The sequence below is a fragment of the Protomyctophum parallelum genome, assembly GCF_964188405.1.
Source record: "Protomyctophum parallelum genome assembly, chromosome: 7".
Taxonomy (NCBI): Eukaryota; Metazoa; Chordata; class Actinopteri; order Myctophiformes; family Myctophidae; genus Protomyctophum; species Protomyctophum parallelum.
Genome location: NC_139705.1, coordinates 36,819,338 through 36,837,711, shown reverse-complemented (window position 1 = coordinate 36,837,711; position 18,374 = coordinate 36,819,338). Strand labels below are relative to the sequence as shown.

At 42.7% G+C, this 18,374-nt stretch overlaps 1 protein-coding gene across 1 annotated transcript in view; it reads left to right on the top strand.

The window, feature by feature from the left end:
- Positions 1 to 11,115: 11,115 nt before the first annotated feature.
- Positions 11,116 to 18,374, top strand: part of LOC310861658 (LHFPL tetraspan subfamily member 4 protein-like) — a gene marked incomplete at both ends in the record, with an annotated part of 85,449 nt that continues 78,190 nt past the window's right edge. The window contains one exon of the mRNA XM_083769205.1: positions 11,116 to 11,533. Coding sequence (XP_083625331.1) covers positions 11,116 to 11,533 — 418 coding nt within the window. The remainder of the gene's footprint in view (positions 11,534 to 18,374) is intronic.

The following is an 18,374-nucleotide window of genomic DNA, read 5'->3' as shown; positions in this document are numbered from 1 at the left end:
ATAAACAAGGACGTGAAATATACTACACTATAGTTCCATTGATCCAAAGTGGAACACAATTGACTGATCATTAATTAACTCTGAAAATGCACATGCCCGGAACATTTTCACGATTTTCAAGTAGGCCCTGATCCAGAAAAGGTTGAGAACCACTGATCTAGAACTTCGACATCAAAATGACTTCAAGATCATCTGTCTTGTTTTTTTTTTTTTTTTAAGATATTTTTTTGCGGCTTACGCCTTTATTGATTTTTTAAGGGATAGAAAGTAGGCTGACAGGAAACGGGAGAGAGATGGGGGGATGACATGCGGTAAAGGCCGTGTCGGGTCCGGGAGTCGAACCCGCGGCACACCGCGACTGGATCACCAGTCCGGTGCCCAGACCGTTACGCTACGGCCTGGGCTCATCTGTCTTGTTTACTCAATTTGTGTTAGATTATTATTGCGACCAAAGGTCCCAGTTAACTATGGAATCGAGCATTTCCTGTCAGTTAGTGTGTCGGGAACCATATATGGTGCCCAGTTCTGGCAGCAAACTAGAGTTCCCAACAGGCCCGAAAATTAAGGCCCGGCCCTACCTGGGCCCTCATCAAACCCTATACACTCAAGAGAATGTCCCCACTACCACCCTTAGATCTCCATATATGACCTGTTCTGACATTCCATATGTTGATCTGACCTCATCAAACCCTGCACATACAGAATTCATGCATGTTGATCTGACCCCCCATGCCAAAGCACCAGCGCTCGCCCAGCAGTCTGCCGTCAACGAGGCGGATGCGTGCAGTGTGCACTCGTCCTCGCCCTGATTTCTCGCCCTCAGGCGTCTTTAATTTTTCATATTGTATAAAAAAGCAGTTCACATCTCAGTTGTGGTCTTGGTTATGAATAGATTCCACGGGGATATCTTGTATTGATTCCTGTGGGTATATAAATGTTTTATGAGGGCAAAAGGCCAGCAGTGAAAACATGTTTCCTCACAGTTCAATTCCGTCATTGAGGTTTCATAACGGCTGTGAGATCAATTATTGATTGCAAAATCTATTGAGTACAATAACTTGTGATATTAGAATGACTAGTTGTTCACAATGTTGACTATTCATTATCAAATTATGTATTTGCTATGACTTTGCTAAAGCACTTGAACATAATAACATCTATCATAAGCATGTTTTCATTTTATTTCTTCTGATTTTATGTAATTAAAACTCTCAGATTTTCTTTCTCACTTATACAGTCTTACATGTCTAGAAATGTTTTGGATAAGATGATTTACTTACTGTACATAGGTGTTGAATCAATCAACAAACATCAGTTGGCATTGCAGTCCTTAATAGTTAGGATGTCATATTATAAGTTTTTTAAATGGCTATTTACTGGATTACAAAATAATATAGAAATCTGTAAAAATCTGATTTTGCTAGGTTGTATAATCATGTTTTGTATATTATACATATTCATATTCAGAATGTAGTCTACAATATTTTCTGTTAAATTATTCTATGCTTTTTTACCATTTAGCTGATGGGATCCAAATTATATTTGATTCACTTTAAGTTTAAGGTGTATGTTGGCATTCAGAGATTGTGTAAAAATGCCTGTGGTTTCCGAGGCTAGAGATTGTGTGGTTCACACTACCTATGGTTTGAAGGAATAATTTGCTTCTGACTATTAACTTCACACAAATGAATGTAAAAAAAACCCAGAGGTTGTATTTTATCCAGTACAGACAAGAGAAACATGATCAATTTTTGACTGTGTACACATACAGTATCAATCACACTACACACCTAAGCCATGCTTCAGTGCACAATGCACACCATTTACTCCATTCTACAACCTTACTGTATATCCTCTCTTTTGTCTAGCACAGCAAAATGCACTGCCTTACCATGCCTTATGAGCAATGCTTATAATGCCTTATAGTACAGTAGGACGAACAACAGCTATCTCGTGAAACATTGTTCAAAATAAAATCTTTGTTCTGAAGTTGTCTGTGAATGTTAATTCATTCTTGCAGTTTTAGTTTAGTTTAGTTTAGTTTTAGAGGTTTTAATCAGGGGGGCACAATCTGATTGTTCAAAATTGGTTATTTGTGGGGATTAAAAACACATATGGGAGCCCCAAAAACACAAAATAAATGGAAAAAAGTTAAATTTTATGTTATAGGTCCTTTAATTAAACATTGGCCTTTGTCGACCATTCAATTGTATTAGTCTTTTCAATTGTCTGCTGAAACACAATGTTGCTTCACAGTCTAAATTAGACTGGACAAATGAAATTCTATTTTTACTAATACAAAAACATTTCCATTATAAGACAGACAGTCCATTCAGTAAGAATAATTAGATTTTCATAAGTTATAAATGCTCATACAAATGCAAATTGTCACTGATATGAAAGTACAGTGGTAGGCTATTAAGCAATACTGTATTAATCTCCACCATCCGTTGAAAAGAGAAATGGTAGAATTGGCCAAGTACTGTAGTATATATATATATATATATATATATATATATATTGCATATTGAATGTATTACATTATTACATTTACATAATGGAATGGTGCTTCCTAATTATTAGAAGCAGTAAGCAACATACAAGCATCTGGAGAGCAGGCAGGGGTTCAGGGGCACTCAAGGACATAATGCCTGCATGCAGGAGAAGGCAGGATTTAACTGGGAGCCAATGCAATTCCCTACTCCTCCTGAGCCACTGCCACCCCCTGCAAAAATAATACTAAGAATGTGTGATACTTAAGCTGTGACTCTGTGTTTGGACAGACTGACTGGTCACATACAGTTGCATCTGTAAATGTCACATTATTTCATTAATCTTTGGGGAAGTTCATTTAGGGAAGTTGTATTTATACAACGTAGTTTCGGGAGAAGAGACCTCCTTCCGCTTGACCTTAACCACTCCTCCCTCATTATCAACAACTCCTCCCTCCTCATCAACTCACCTGCCTTTCATTATCACCCAGCCAATCCCTGGTGCAATCACCACAGCATAAATACACCTGCGATCTCTCAACCAAGTTGTTTGTCCTGCTCCATGACAGACCAAACATGGGTTGTGAGTACTGCACTTGTAGATCGGCTATTTTCACTACTCTTCAAAATCGCCATCCTCCTCCACCCCAACCTCCTCCTTCCGCCTCGATTCTCTAGGAATCCAGGGGGGGCAGTGACGGAGCAGAGACGACCAGCCGCTCATTCCGAGTATAGAGCAAAGATGACCGTCAGCTCCAGAGACTACGCCCCCACCCTGAGTCTCGCCCTACCTTGGGTTCCTCACTCCACTCCATGCATTCATCTCATTCTGTTTCAATAAACTGTTAATCTTGAGCGAAGGTGTGGTCTCTTACTAAGTGAAAATTGACTAATTCCCCAAGGTAACAGGTCATCTCACCCTTTGCCAACTCGCCCCCACGAAAAGTGAAGACGGCTCGCCCCAAGCCGTGGATAGCTCGCCCCAAAGCGTGGATATCTCGCCCCAAAGCACGGATAACTCGCCCCATGTTTATTTTACCTTATTTCTCATATTAGAACATTTAGAATCAATGTTGTTTGTCAAAGGAGAACATTTAGAACCAGTTTGATGTTGTCGGTCAAATGAAAATGATGCATGGATAATGAATGGCTCACCCCCCTCTATTGTTCTGGAAGTTCCATTCTGGAAAGGTGTTCGATTCCTCCATTGTTACTGAAATTAGTTGTTGTTGTTGTTGTTGTTGTTGTTGTACTATTGTTGTAGGCCTACTATTCTATGTGTGTGTGTGTGTGTGTGTGTGTGTGTGTGTGTGTGTGTGTGTGTGTGTATTCTATGTGTATTCTTTCCCAAGATGTAATTTAGTGATCATAATTGATCATTTAATTTAAATTTAATTTAATTATTCCTACATTTATTTACCGGTAGCCGAACATCGGATTATACTCAGATTGCATGGAAAAACTGATAGATCGCTTTCACCACATTACAAAACTAGATAAAGTGCCAATCGGCACAGGTCTCCACCAGGATTCTTCCTCAGCCTAGTGGGAATATGCGTGCACAGTTTCATCGCAATCGGACGCTGCCGAGTTGTGGCCATTTGCTACTCCTGAAAACTGTAGGAGCCAATCGTGGCCAATCAGGATGGAATATGAGAAATCAAACAAACCTGTGTTGATCACATGACTATGGAGATCATGTGTACCGATTTGCGTGAAATTTGGATAAAATGTGAAGGAGTAATAATAGAAAATGTGTTTTACATATGTGGGCCTCCTGGTGGCGCTATAAAGAGCAGATGTGAAAAATTCCAGACAAAGGTTTTTCCTTGGCCTCTAGGGAGTTGGCATACAAAGTGATCCACAGATTCGTGCAGTTAGAGGTAAAAACACTTTTGGGCCAGTTATAGCGCCACCTTGAGGCTGAGTTGAAATTGTTCATGTGGCATTTCGTCCTCGGCCTAGTGGGAATGTGGGTGCACAATTTCAAGGAAATCACGCGATGTGTTCATGATTTGCAGCATTTTGTTTGAAACTGAGCACTCCTGTGAACTTTGGAAGCCAATCTTAACCAATCAGGATGGAGTCTGAGAAATCTGAAAGACCGGTTTCGTTGAATGGCTGTAGAGAGACTGTGTACCAATTTGCGTGATGTTTGGACAAAGTCTGTAGGTGTACTGTGCAAAAAGTTGTTTTGCACAAAGCGGCCTCCTGGTGGCGCTATAACAGGCCGTTCTGGAAAGTTTGGGGCAGAGGTTCATCGTTGGCATCCAGGGAGTGTGTGTGCAAAAGTTGGCATCGACCGGGTTAACGGTGGCCGAGATTAGCTACTAACGGACGGACGGACACACACACACACACACACACACACACACACACGGACGGACACACGGACGGACGGAGTGCAAACTAGATAAAGTGCCAATCGGCACAGGTCTCCACCAGGATTCTTCCTCAGCCTAGTGGGAATATGCGTGCACAGTTTCATCGCAATCGGACGCTGCGTTGAGGAGTTGTGGCGATTTGTACAAAGCGGGCTACTCCTGAAAACTGTAGGAGGCAATCGTGGCCAATCAGGATGGAATATGAGAAATCAAACAAACCTGTCTTGATCACATGACTATGGAGATCATGTGTACCGATTTGCGTGAAATTTGGATAAAATGTGAAGGAGTAATAATAGAAAATGTGTTTTACATATGTCGGCCTCCTGGTGGCGCTATAAAGAGCAGATGTGAAAAATTCCAGGCAAAGGTTTTTCCTTGGCCTCTAGGGAGTTGGCATACAAAGTTATCCACAGATCCGTGCAGTTAGAGGTAAAAACACTTTTGGGCCAGTTATAGCGCCACCTTGAGGCTGAGTTGAAATTGTTCATGTGGCATTTCGTCCTCGGCCTAGTGGGAATGTGGGTGCACAATTTCACGGAAATCACGCGATGTGTTCATGATTTGCAGCATTTTGTTTGAAACTGAGCACTCCTGTGAATTTTGGAAGCCAATCTTAACCAATCAGGATGGAGTCTGAGAAATCTGAAAGACCGGTTTGGTTGAATGGCTCTAGAGAGACTGTGTACCAATTTGCGTGATGTTTGGACACAATCTGTAGGTGTACTGTGCAAAAACTTGTTTTGCACAAAGCGGCCTCCTGGTGGCGCTATAACAGGCCGTTCTGGAAAGTTTGGGGCAGAGGTTCATGGTTGGCATCCAGGGAGTGTGTGTGCAAAATTTGGCATCGACCGGGTTAACGGTGGCGGAGATTAGCTGCTCACGGACGGACGGACGGACACACGGACACACGGACGGACGGACACACGGACGGACGGAGTGCAAAACATACTCTCCCCCATGCCTTCGGCTGGTGGAGACAAACATACTCTCCCCACATGCCTTCGGCCTGGTGGAGACAATAATTCAAATTGGGCTTTTTAGATATAGCAAATGGTGTTTGCAATGCTCCCTTGTTCCACAAGATGGCAGCACGAGACAATATATTGTACGATGTGTGTTTGTGTCGGCAAATCCATGTTGTGAAGGCTTTCCATTCACACACATACGCCAAGCGCGCGCGTGCGCACACACACACACACACACACACACACACACACACACACACACACACACACACACACACACACACACACACACACACACACACACACACACACACACACACACTCACTCGGGTTGCCCAGTGTAATTATATTTTTTACTGATTTGTGCAAACTTAGCCTCATATATCTCTGTAAGTAGCTACATATACTGCCATTGGATTTTTTTTTATTTTTTCGTGTCATATGAAAGCAGGGAATCATCATAGCTTCAAATTGACATATTGGTTGTTCAGTTTGACCCACCAGTTATTTCTGCTCCCGACCGGATCAGAAACCTGAAAATGGTATCAATCCCCTGGATGTGGAGGGCAGGGATTCTGGAGGAGACCTGGAGGACATGCATTCAAACCTCCCTCACATCCTTCTGACAGATGGATGTGGAGGGCAGGGATTCTGGAGGAGACCTGGAGGACATGCATTCAAACCTCCCTCACATCCTTCTGACAGATGGATGTGGAGGGCAGGGATTCTGGAGGAGACATGGAGGACATGCCTTCAAACCTCCCTCACATCCTTCTGACAGATGGACCAGTGTTTGTCCAAATTTGATGACCTCATCACATTTGTGATGACCTCATCACATTTGTGATGACCTCATCACATTTGTGATGACCTCATCACATTTGTGATGACGTCTATGGCCGTGTTTAGTCCAAGGAGTGGTTTTTTGTGCAAAATCATGAAAGAATCATGAAAACCCCTTAGTTTGTCACATACTGCTTACAGTAAGGCATAATAATTTTATTTTTTACATTTTTTGCCTTATATTGTTAAGGATTGAAAATGTCGTCCTGGCTGCCGCTGGAAGGAAAGAAATCACACTTGTGTGAAGTGAGGGGCGCCCATGTGGCTGCCGCATGACGTCACAGGCGAATGCTGATTGCTGACGTTGGAGGGGCTCAAAACAGCCAGCCTAAAAGTACTCAGTACCTACTGTAGTAGTCACTTTTATGTTTTTATCCTATGATGATTCCGAAACACTTCTATCCTGAGGAGAGTGTTCTCTTCCAGGATGACAGTGTTGCCTTCAACATGGCATGAGTGTTCCCTGAATGGTTTGATGAAAATACATATGTGATTCATATTATGCTATATGGTCTTCACAGTCACCAGATCTCAACCAAACAAATTTAACACCATCATCAAAACAACAAATGAGAGAGAATGCAGTTTGACACTTCCCCGGGCCCTCTGACACGCACGCACGCACGCACGCACGCACGCACGCACGCACGCACGCACGCACGCACGCACGCACGCACGCACGCACGCACGCACGCACGCACACACACACACACACACACACACACACACACACACATGCATTCACGCACTACGCACACAAACAACAGTGTCTTGGACCACCATCATGGCCTAGTTCTACATGTACTACAATACTCGAGGCTTGAGGGCAGAAGCGCTCCTCCCAAGAGTGAGTAATAGGGATTTTAATGGACTGTGCTCAGATAGTACCTCAATGGTCAGAGACAGAGTAGCATCTTTGCAGGGCTCTCTTAAATAAGAAGTAATAAAATTAAATTTGACCTAGTAGTGTCCCACGAGCAGCCTAATCGCACAGTAGCCTAGTATTTAAAGTGTGGTACAATGAATACCCCACCCAGCACGCACACGCACGCTCACACAGGGGTCATATTCCAAGGGGCCCTCGGAAAATGAATCACTCTCTCTCTCTCTCTGGCTTCCAGATTCCCAGGCAGGTTCTTTACCCATTGAGCTGTGAGCCACTGTGCTTGCTGTGTACATAAAGCCAAATAGATATTGATAGAAGAAGAGCCAGCCAGAGGCTTGTTTCCATTGTGGTTCATAAACATTCGAACGTCTATAAACAACAGCACAACAAACAATAGACAAATTTCCTGTTATTTTATTTATTTTTTATTCTTTTGTGATCAATGTTCTTACTCAAAGGCAAAGGAAGACTGTCTTGTGGCAGGTAGCAAGTATTGATTGATTGATCGAAATATTTATTAACAGTTTGTAGAATTACAGTACATTTCAAGTAGCTCAGTGAGTTAGCACATTGGTTACATGACCTGGAGGTTGTGGATTCAAACCCCACTCAAGTCTTTACTTTCAAGACCGATTTCCAGAAGAACAACTTCAAAACTATAGGGTCACAGAGAGAAGGGAGCAGGGGAGGGGGCTGTATACATAAAACATAGGCTACTAGAGTACATCGGTCTCTGCCGAGAGGGACCAGATGAGAGCAGGAGGAGGAACTCACTGCTGGCGCCATCTGGCGGAGTCAGGTTAAGGCTGGTCTGCATTTCATGCAAGCCAGGAAGAGGAACGGTCCCATAGCCTTAATGCAATGGCAACAAAGGGCATTAGGGCTATGGAATCAGAGCTATACCTATATGTGAGCCGGTGGAAATCTAGATGTGTTTTGGTTCATGTGATTTTCATGATTTGCTGTGTTTTATAATTTTGCATGTTGTAGAGTGAGATTATTGTCAAGTGATTTTACTTTTGTTTTGCTTATTTGTGTTTGAGTGTTGCATGATTTTGTAAACCTTATTTTTTCCACTTACTGACACAACCTAGACTGAGCTAATGACCTGCACCTGGGTTGGGTGTGGCCCACCAATCAGTAGCCCTATATAGCAGAGACAGTGTGTTTGGAGGACAGTTGTTTCAGAAGCGGAGAAGAGAGAGAAGGTTCTGTGGAGAACAAGGGGCAGCTACCTCCACGGCTGGGGGCCAGGATGCAGCCGGGGGCCAGTGGTAGCCATGTTGTCGACGCTAAAAGGGCTGTAAGCGCCACGACCACGACCCCCATGGGGGGGCCAGTGGTAGCCATGTCCTTGACGCTGTAAGCGCCATGACCACGACCCCCAGAGTGTGTGCCCTTGCCGTGGGGGCCTTCCCAGAGATGAGACGACAGCAGCGGTTGCAATACTACATGCCGATGACAGACGGGCGCCGCCCAGGCGACTGTGGCTCAAGAGGTAGAGCAGGTCGTCCAATGATCCATGGGTCGGCGGTTCGAATCCCGGCTCCTCCTGTCTACATGTCGAAGTGTCCTTGGGCAAGACACTGAACCCCCAATTGCTCCCGATGTGCTGGTTGGTACCTTGCATGGCTTCCGCCGCAATCGGTGTATGAATGGGTGAATGTAATACACAATCTATGTAAAGCGCCTTGGATAAAGGCGCTATATAAAAAATGCACCATTAAATGCACCATTATACCTGGGTGGCCTGTAAGTATCCTGATAAGTAGGCCTATAGTATTGCCAACGTGTAGACCGACCTGTATACTCCATCATTATTAGAATAGGACATTGAGAGACGGATGAACTGTGCCCAGGCTTTTTATGTGTTTCAGTGACCAGAAGTATAGAAGAAACGGACAAACTGATTGAACCTTTTGACTGTCCCCGCAGCCCGCACCTCCTCCATGCTTTGTTGCACATTGTGAGAACTAGTATTTTAAAGTTGTTTAGTTTAGTTATTTAGGATTTGATAGGGATTTTAGGCTTAGGGTGATTTTTAATATAGCCATTTTAGAGTGCCCCCTGTATTAGCTCAATAAAATTCCTTATCCCTTTTTTGTAACCCCCCAACATCCTGTTTCTGTTTCAGTCCTTCCCTGTGTTTTAGATATTTTATGCTCTTTTACCTGGTTTTAATCTCGAACCTGTGTTGACCTGGAATGACAAGTGTCAGAGTTCCCTTTAGGCCTACTCTGTTTAATCAAAGGGTGGCGTAGTTGGTTACAAACACATGAGTCAGAGTATCACAGTACAATGCACCGCACTTTAATTATAGTGCACTAGTGGAATTGTGATTAGCCACAGACACACACATGCGCACGCATGCACGCACGGACTGACGCGCGCACACATGCACGCGCGCGCGCACACACACACACACACACACACACACACACACACACACACACACACACACACACACACACACACACCCACTTGCACGCACGCACGTTCCATACGTGTTGCTGTTGGTGCGCGCATGAAACGCGCTCCATCGCTAGCCTGTCATCAGTAGCCTATACATCAGCATCTTCTGCACAGACAACACAGGGAGAGATAAGGGTGTGTGTGTGTGTGACGTGTGTGTGTGTGTGTGTGCGTGTGTGTGTGTGTGTGTGTGTGTGTGTGTGTGAGAGAGAGAGAGAGAGAGAGGGGGGGGGGGGGAGAGGGGAGAGAGAGAGAGAGGGTAGCATGGGTAGGCGTGTATACATGTTGATAATGGAGTCGAGGCAAGGGAGAATGTCGGATCTGTCAGAACAGAGGACTGTACAGATTTAACGGGATCCTGTTCGCGGTGATTATTTTATTTATTTATTTTGTAACCCCCGTGTCCAAATGCGGCGTCGACGCCTCCAGTAGCTGGAGCAGCAGAGGGGATGAGGAGAGCCCCCCGCGGAGGATTCGAATGGTCGTTCCAAACGGCTCCCCGTCGGATGGAAATGAAGGACGTGGTGTGTGTGAAGGTACAGCACTAACTGGACTGATCATGGATGACGATGAAAAACAGCTTTAACCCACCGCCTGTGAAATATAGAAGGAATAAGGGGGGGGGGGATGGGGATATACATTTTGATGGGTTTATTTTATTATTTGTAATAGCCCCATGGAATTGGAACCTTAATTAGAGACAGCCCCAATGAATCATGGTCCCTAGCTGATACATTAATCAGTGACAGATAGGATGTTTTTTTATTGTGTCAATGTAGCATTTACAATATTGTTATTTTGTTTCTTTAGCATTTCACCATCATCACCATCATAGTAGCCTAGATATAATATTGATTTGTTGCAGGTTAGATGGTGTGTTATAGTGTGAAAGGGAAGATCAGGCCCTTTCAATAGCCATAACACAGCAACATTTTTGTGAAATGTGTGTGAATATACAAAGACTTGAGGGGGGTAGGGCTGAGTGAGGGTCTAGCTGCTGGAGAGTTCAAGAAATCCCTTTAAGTGCGAGTCGAGAAAGAAGACCGAGAGAGAAAAGGAAAAACAAAAACATGTTGCCTTCACAAGAAGCCTCCAAGATCTACCATGAGAACTACATGCGTAACTCGCGGGCCATCGGCGTGCTGTGGGCCATCTTCACCATCTGCTTCGCCATAGTCAACGTTGTGGTGTTCATCCAGCCCTACTGGATCGGCGACAGCGTGGACACGCCGCAGGTGGGCTACTTCGGCCTCTTCCACTACTGCGTGGGCGCCGTCGGCTCGCCCGGGGGCGTGCACCGGGAGCTGACGTGCTCCGGCAGCTTCGCCGACTTCGCCTCCATCCCCTCCGGGGCCTTCAAGGTGGCGTCGGTGTTCATCCTGCTGTCCATGGTGCTCACCCTGAGCTGCATCGCCTGCATGGCCCTCTTCTTCTTCTGCAACACCTCCACCGTCTACAAGACCTGCGCCTGGATGCAGTTGCTGTGCGGTAGGTGGCCCGGTGGGGGTGGAACGTGTGCGTGTGCGTGTGTGTGTGTGTGTGTGTGTGTGTGTGTGTGTGTGTGTGTGTGTGTGTGTGTGTGCGCGCGCGCGCGCGCGTGTGCGTGTGTGTGTGTGTGTGTGTGTGTGTGTGTGTGTGAGAAGGCGACCCCTGTTAGTTGTGTTTAACCTCAAATGTAGTTCATTTTGTGCAAACTTTCTCCACCTCTGATTCTGAATGGGTTGTTTTGGCAGATTCAGCTGATTTCTCAATCCATTCCTCCATCTATGTGACATGTGTCATATCCATAGGTCATATCATAGGCAAACATGTTAAAAAACAAGGTTCATGCAATGATGCCTCTGGTGAAAAATAGTGACTGGTGGTTCTCAAACATTTTCATGTCCAAATTAATACATAGCCTATAGCCTATTAGTCTGCAGTCACACCCCCATTTGAAAAGATTTTGTGCTAGGTCAAGAGTTGTACTCTATGGGAATATATAGTGGATTTATTGATCTGATCCATGATCTGAACTTTATTCTTACAACACTACAACTCTCATTGGGCTAACTGGTGAAATCTTTTTTCTTCTGATTCTTTTTTTGAGGGGCACAAACCCTTACACAGACAAAAGTGTGTAAACACAAACATTGAAGACAAAAGTGAGGACGCAAACTGTGATTGGCCAGAATGAGTATATGATGATGTATGATGATGAGAGTGCTTTTTTAGTAGGCTAAACTACTTATTTAGCTGTGGACCTCCTGCAACTCCCTCGAGGACCCCTGGGGCTACCAGACCCCTCTTTGAGAACCACTGGGCTATAGGTAATCTTTGTCCTATACCACAGCATCCTTGAACGTTATTTTACAAGCAACTTAGAGTGGCTGTAAACCTCCCCAAAATCGATTTGTGGTGTAACATGTCTTGCCATGGTTAATTACGACAGCAGAAAATGCTGTGACAGAACAAGACTCAGATTGCTGCTATAAGGCCCTGGCAACAATGCTCTTTAATTTGTCTTCTTGAAGCAATATCGTCCGTCGATTAATCCAATTAATCCACCTAAATTTGTTATTCAACAGTCTATTGTCTGTACACAAAAGTCTATTGTCTATTTTCTGTTGTATGTTTCCATTTCATTATTCAACCAAACTCACAATATAGTGTAGACAGTGAAGCAATAGCTACTAATAGGTTTTGTTGGGCTGTCACGACACAGCATTCTAGGGACAGGCGGTTCGCTTTTCTAAAGAGAGTGGCGCGGGTCGCTTGTGTTTATGCTGATCAAATGCAAATTTTATTCATTCACTCATTTCAGCCCATCATATAGGCCACGGTGTAGTGGGGGTTGTCAATGCAATCTGGCTATTTTGAGGGTGGAATCCGGGTTGATTGGATTACTGTATCCAGGCAGGTGAGCTTTGTATGATAGATGTTTGAATAGATTAACGTTTGCAGCGATGACACGGATCAGCTTCTTTTCATATTGTCACATTCGTCACCGTCACGTGCGGAAACCTTGTATGTCACAAGCTCTTCAGGAAATGGAAAAAATAATAATAACCTGTGTTTCAATGGATCCAAATGATGTGATTACCATTAGTCACAATAATACTTTTCATTGGTTCAATATGTAAAACCAACACACACCACTTACACTTTTACTTAACGGATATACCCAATCTTCAAACTCACAACATGACGCACTGCGATCGATTGTTCCAGCTACCTTTTGTGCAGTGTGACACTGTGGTATGACAAAGAATGCATTATGAAAAAACTAAACTAAACAAAAAGTTGAAAGATGGAGATAACAAGGTTTTGCCCGACAGCAACAATATACAGTTAGAGAATAGGTGATGCTGGAGAAAAGCCAGCATCAATTAAGCACAAGAGAACTATAGAGGGTAGATATATACAGTAGTGTAGTGTCATGTATTTCACATGTGTTGTTGAAGGTTATTATTAACATAATAACTTCATTATTGTGATAAAAATGCCTTAAAGAAGTTCCCTGACTCTTGCAAAGAACTGAGTGTGCGGATGTGGTTTCCTTCTGACAAGAGTGCAAACACAAGATGCTGCTGTGACTGTGAATGAGGCGCTAACTTTGCTAACACACACATTAACCATGGTGTTGTTAACCATTTGAGCCCCAGCATCCCTATTCTGGCGGGAACAACATCAATAATAGCAGATCTATACATGCTCACAGCGTGTCTTGTTGTGGCACGTTGTGAGCTTGTAGATCAGCGAAGAGATTTGGTGTACAGTGCAACCACTGCAACTCAGCCTCAGACCTATTTTATTAAGTATAGAGGGTCTAAGTGGTTAAGAGTGTTTGGTTCTTAAATGTTTAATACAAATTAATAAATAGGGCCTTTTACATGTTGAAACTCTCTCAATCATTATGTATCCATAATTTATAGGCTCCCCATTTGCGAGCCGTGGTTTTATTTCTCGCTGATTAATCACAGACTTGAACCTCAGTTCTCCGTTTGCTAGCTTGGGGAACTTTATTCCCAGGGGAGCTGTCTTATCACAGGGATATTGAGAGATCCATTTGAGAAAAGCTAAGATAAGCCGTATTCTGGGTATACGTTGCTGTCGGGAGGAAACCTCATAACTCAATTATTTAGTTTTTAGATTTTTTTTGGCATAAATCAGTGCAATTGAACTCCCTTTACGTCTGTGTGTTGTTTAAAAAATATTGAACCAATGGAAAGTAGTAAAAAGTGCTTTGGACAAAACCTCTTAACTCCATTGGACCCTCAAAAGGTCTGCTAAAGCAACTAACTCCACCACCTCTCCCCCCCAAAAAATATAAGGTTTTCTTTATTTCCTGAAAAATGTATATTTTTCATTTCCTGAAAAATGAACATTTTTGAGTTATGAGGTGTCCTCCCGACAGCAGAGATATAATACGTGGACATTTGGCAAAAATAGGCATACATTTGGCAAAAATAACAGATCTGCAAGCTCACAATCTGTCACAATGCAACACATTGTGACTTGTGAGCTTGTAGATCAGCTATTCTTTGCTAATTGATGTACATTTAAGTGGTTAATTTCCCCATGCCAATGCAGAAACCCCAAACCATTATGTAAGTGTTTCTCAAACTGGGGTACGGGGACCCCCAGGGGTCCTTGAGAGGGTTCCAGGGGTTCCCGAGCTATAATTATTCATAGTTAGGTACCAAATGAACCCTTACTCTGAGAGCGTACACACATGCACTGAAACTGGAGGTCCTTGAAATTAAAACGCTTGAGCAACCATCGCGTTTTAAAACAGTTTATACTGAAGCTCCATTCACCTCACACATACGGTGTACAACAACAGTTTAAGTCCACGGTGAACAGATGTATCCTATAGAAAGGACTATGCTGACCCGTGTGGCCCAGAAGTCGCCTCTGTACATACTGGAAGATTACAGAATGTGCGTGAATTTGTTCTCAAAGATTCTAGCGGCTGTATCCTATCTCTGTTCTTTAGGAGCCGATCGGTGTGTGATAAATAGGCCAGGCAGAACAAGCGTGGGTGTAAGATCTCTAATGAAACAAGTCAGCATACTGAATGAGAGAGAGAGAGAGATGGAGAGAGAGACAGAGAGAGAGTGATCAGCACTTTTTTCTCCTTCCATATTGTTGTTTTTTGTGTTCTGTGTTGTGCAGAATGGGTTGGAGGGCGTTCAGTGCTCTGCAATCAGCAGAAAAACACAAAACAGAGACTGGCAGTAGACATTATGTTGTGCTGTTTCTCCGTGCAATTCTTCATGACTTAACAGGAATTGAATCTCTCACACAGAAAGCCATTAATCAAGTAAGACAAATAAAGTAATCCACAACGCAGCCGTTTTCACCGCATCGCCAATGTTAGCAATTAGTGAAGAAACCGTCATGATCTTCAGAGACGTATAGTGAAGAAAAGTGGAAAACTTTTCATAAGGTATTGTACAAATTTATACCATGTGGACTCAAACCGGTGTTGTTTGGCTGGCACAAAATGATAACCCCCTCAGATAACATTATAAAAGAATGAGGATTCAATTGGCTATTGCATAAGTTTATTATGTTGGAGACCTCTGAGTCTAGAAAGCGACTCCGTTTCTCTTAGGAGAGGCATACACAGATGGTATGGAGACGCTGTACGGAAGGAAGCAAAGGACAGGGAAAAAATACATTTGAAGAACTTCGAAGGGACGAGACCCATTAGCCGTCCAAAGAAGGCCTGTCAGATGACCATGTCGACTGACAATAAGAAGGCTCAGCAGCATTACTTTCAAGACAAATTTCACGAGAAGAAAATAAACAAAAAAGCAGTGTGAACTTTCTGGAACCAGAGGCTCAGTGTGTTAGAACACTGCCACATGATCGGGAGATGGTGAGTTCAAACCCCACTCAAGTCTTTATTTTCAAGACCGATTTACAGAAGAACAAAAGAAACAAAAAAGCAGTGTGAATTATCTGGAACCAGTGGCTCAGTGTGTTAGAACGCTGCCACTTGATTGGGAGATGGTGAGTTCAAACCCCACTCAAGCCTTTACTTTCAAGACAAATTTCACGAGAAGAAAACAAAGCCAAAGTTTGTGCTATTGCCATAGACAATGCTTTGGCCGTTTAGTTAAATAACTCAGAAACTACAAAACATTTCAAAGTAAAACGTTCCAGCATGTGTCTCCACAGTAAGCTGAATAATAAAAAGTGTGAATGGAGTTTCTAGGTGAAAGTGATTTTTTGACGTGCCAAAATCTGCCATTGAGCCCCATGTTAAAAGACTCAAATTTGAAACCACTATATTTCTAAAACTATGACACCTTTCAAAGATTCCTTTTCAGGCAAACATGTCCACCGTAAGATGAAACTAAGTAGGCTAGAATGGGGTTGGTAGGTTTAAGTATGTAGGACTAGTAGCATGCCAAAGTTTGTGCTATTGCCATAGAGAATGCATTGGGCGTTTAGGTTAAATAACTCAGAAACTACAAAACATTTCAAAAGTAAAACGTTCCAGCATGTGTCTCCACAGTAAGCTGAATAATAAAAATTGTGAATGGCGTTTCTAGGTGAAAGTGAATTTTTTGACATGCCAAAATCTGCCATTGAGCCCCATGTTAAAAGTCTCAAATTTGAAAGCACTATATTTCTAAAACTATGACACCTTTAAAAGATTCCCTTTCAGGCAAACATGTCCACCGTAAGATGAACCTAAGTAGGCTAGAATGGGGTTGGTAGGTTTAAGTATGTAGGACTAGTAGCATGCCAAAGTTTGTGCTATTGCCATAGAGAATGCATTGGGCGTTTAAGTTAAATAACTCAGAAACTACAAAACATTTCAAAGTAAAATGTTCCAGCATGTGTCTCCACAGTAAGCTGAATAATAAAAAGTGTGAATGGAGTTTCTAGGTGAAAGTGATTTTTTGACGTGCCAAAATCTGCCATTGAGCCCCATGTTAAAAGTCTCAAATTTGAAAGCACTATATTTCTAAAACTATGACACCTTTCAAAGATTCCTTTTCAGGCAAACATGTCCACCGTAAGATGAACCTAAGTAGGCTAAAATGGGGTTGCTAGGTGTAAGTATGTAGGACTAGTAGCATGCCAAAGTTTGTGCTATTGCCATAGAGAATGCATTGGGCGTTTAAGTTAAATAACTCATAAACTACAAAACATTTCAAAATAAAAAAGTTCCAGCATGTGTCTCCACAGTAAGCTGAATAATAAAAAGTGTGAATGGAGTTTCTAGGTGAAAGTGATTTTTGACGTGCCAATGTCTGCCATTGAGCCCCATTGTAAATTTGAAAGCACTATATTTCTAAAACTATGAAACATTTCAAAGATTCCTTTTCAGGCAAATATGTCCACCGTAAGATGAAGCTAAGTAGGCTAGAATGGGGTTGCTAGGTGTAAGTATGTAGGACTAGTAGCATGCCAAAGTTTGTGCTATTGCTATAGAGAATGCATTGGGCGTTTAAGTTAAATAACTCATAAACTACAAAACATTTCAAAATAAAAAAGTTCCAGCATGTGTCTCCACAGTAAGCTGAATAATAAAAAGTGTGAATAGTATGCCGTACGGTATGGGCTATAGCCCATGGTCAAAAATGATGAAAAACGAGGATAAAAAACAAATTCAAAAATTCAAAAAACGATGGGCTATAACCGAAGTTTTTTTAATTTTTGATTTTTTTTCAAATCCTCAAAAATGATAAAAAAACGGCGTGCTATAGTATGCCGTACGGTATGGGCTATAGCCCATGGTCAAATATGATGAAAAACGAGGATAAAAAAAAAATCAAAAATTCAAAAAATGATGGGCTATAACCCATGTTTTTTTTTTTCCATTTTTTTCAAATCCTCAAAAATGATGAAAAACGGCATGCTATAGTATGCCGTACGGTATGGGCTATAGCCCATGTTCAAAAATGATGAAAAACAAGGTTAATTTATTTTTTCAAAAATTCAAAAAACGATGGGCTATAGGCCTAACCCATGTTTTTTGAATTTTTGAATTTTTTTCAAATCCTCAAAAATGATGAAAAACGGCGTGCTATAGTATGCCGTACGCGTACGATATGGGCTATAGCCCATATCCTCGTGGTGTATAGCGATGTATGAGAATGGGTGTTGCGGAGGATGAGAGGAATGCCTCTCATCCTCCGCAACACCCATTCTCATACACCCATCCCCAATGCATTCTCTATGGCAATAGCACAAACTTTGGCATGCTACTAGTTCTACATACTTACACCTAGCAACCCCATTCTAGCCTACTTAGGTTCATATACGGTGGACATGTTTGCCTGAAAAGGAATCTTTGAAATGTTTCATAGTTTTAGAAATATAGTGC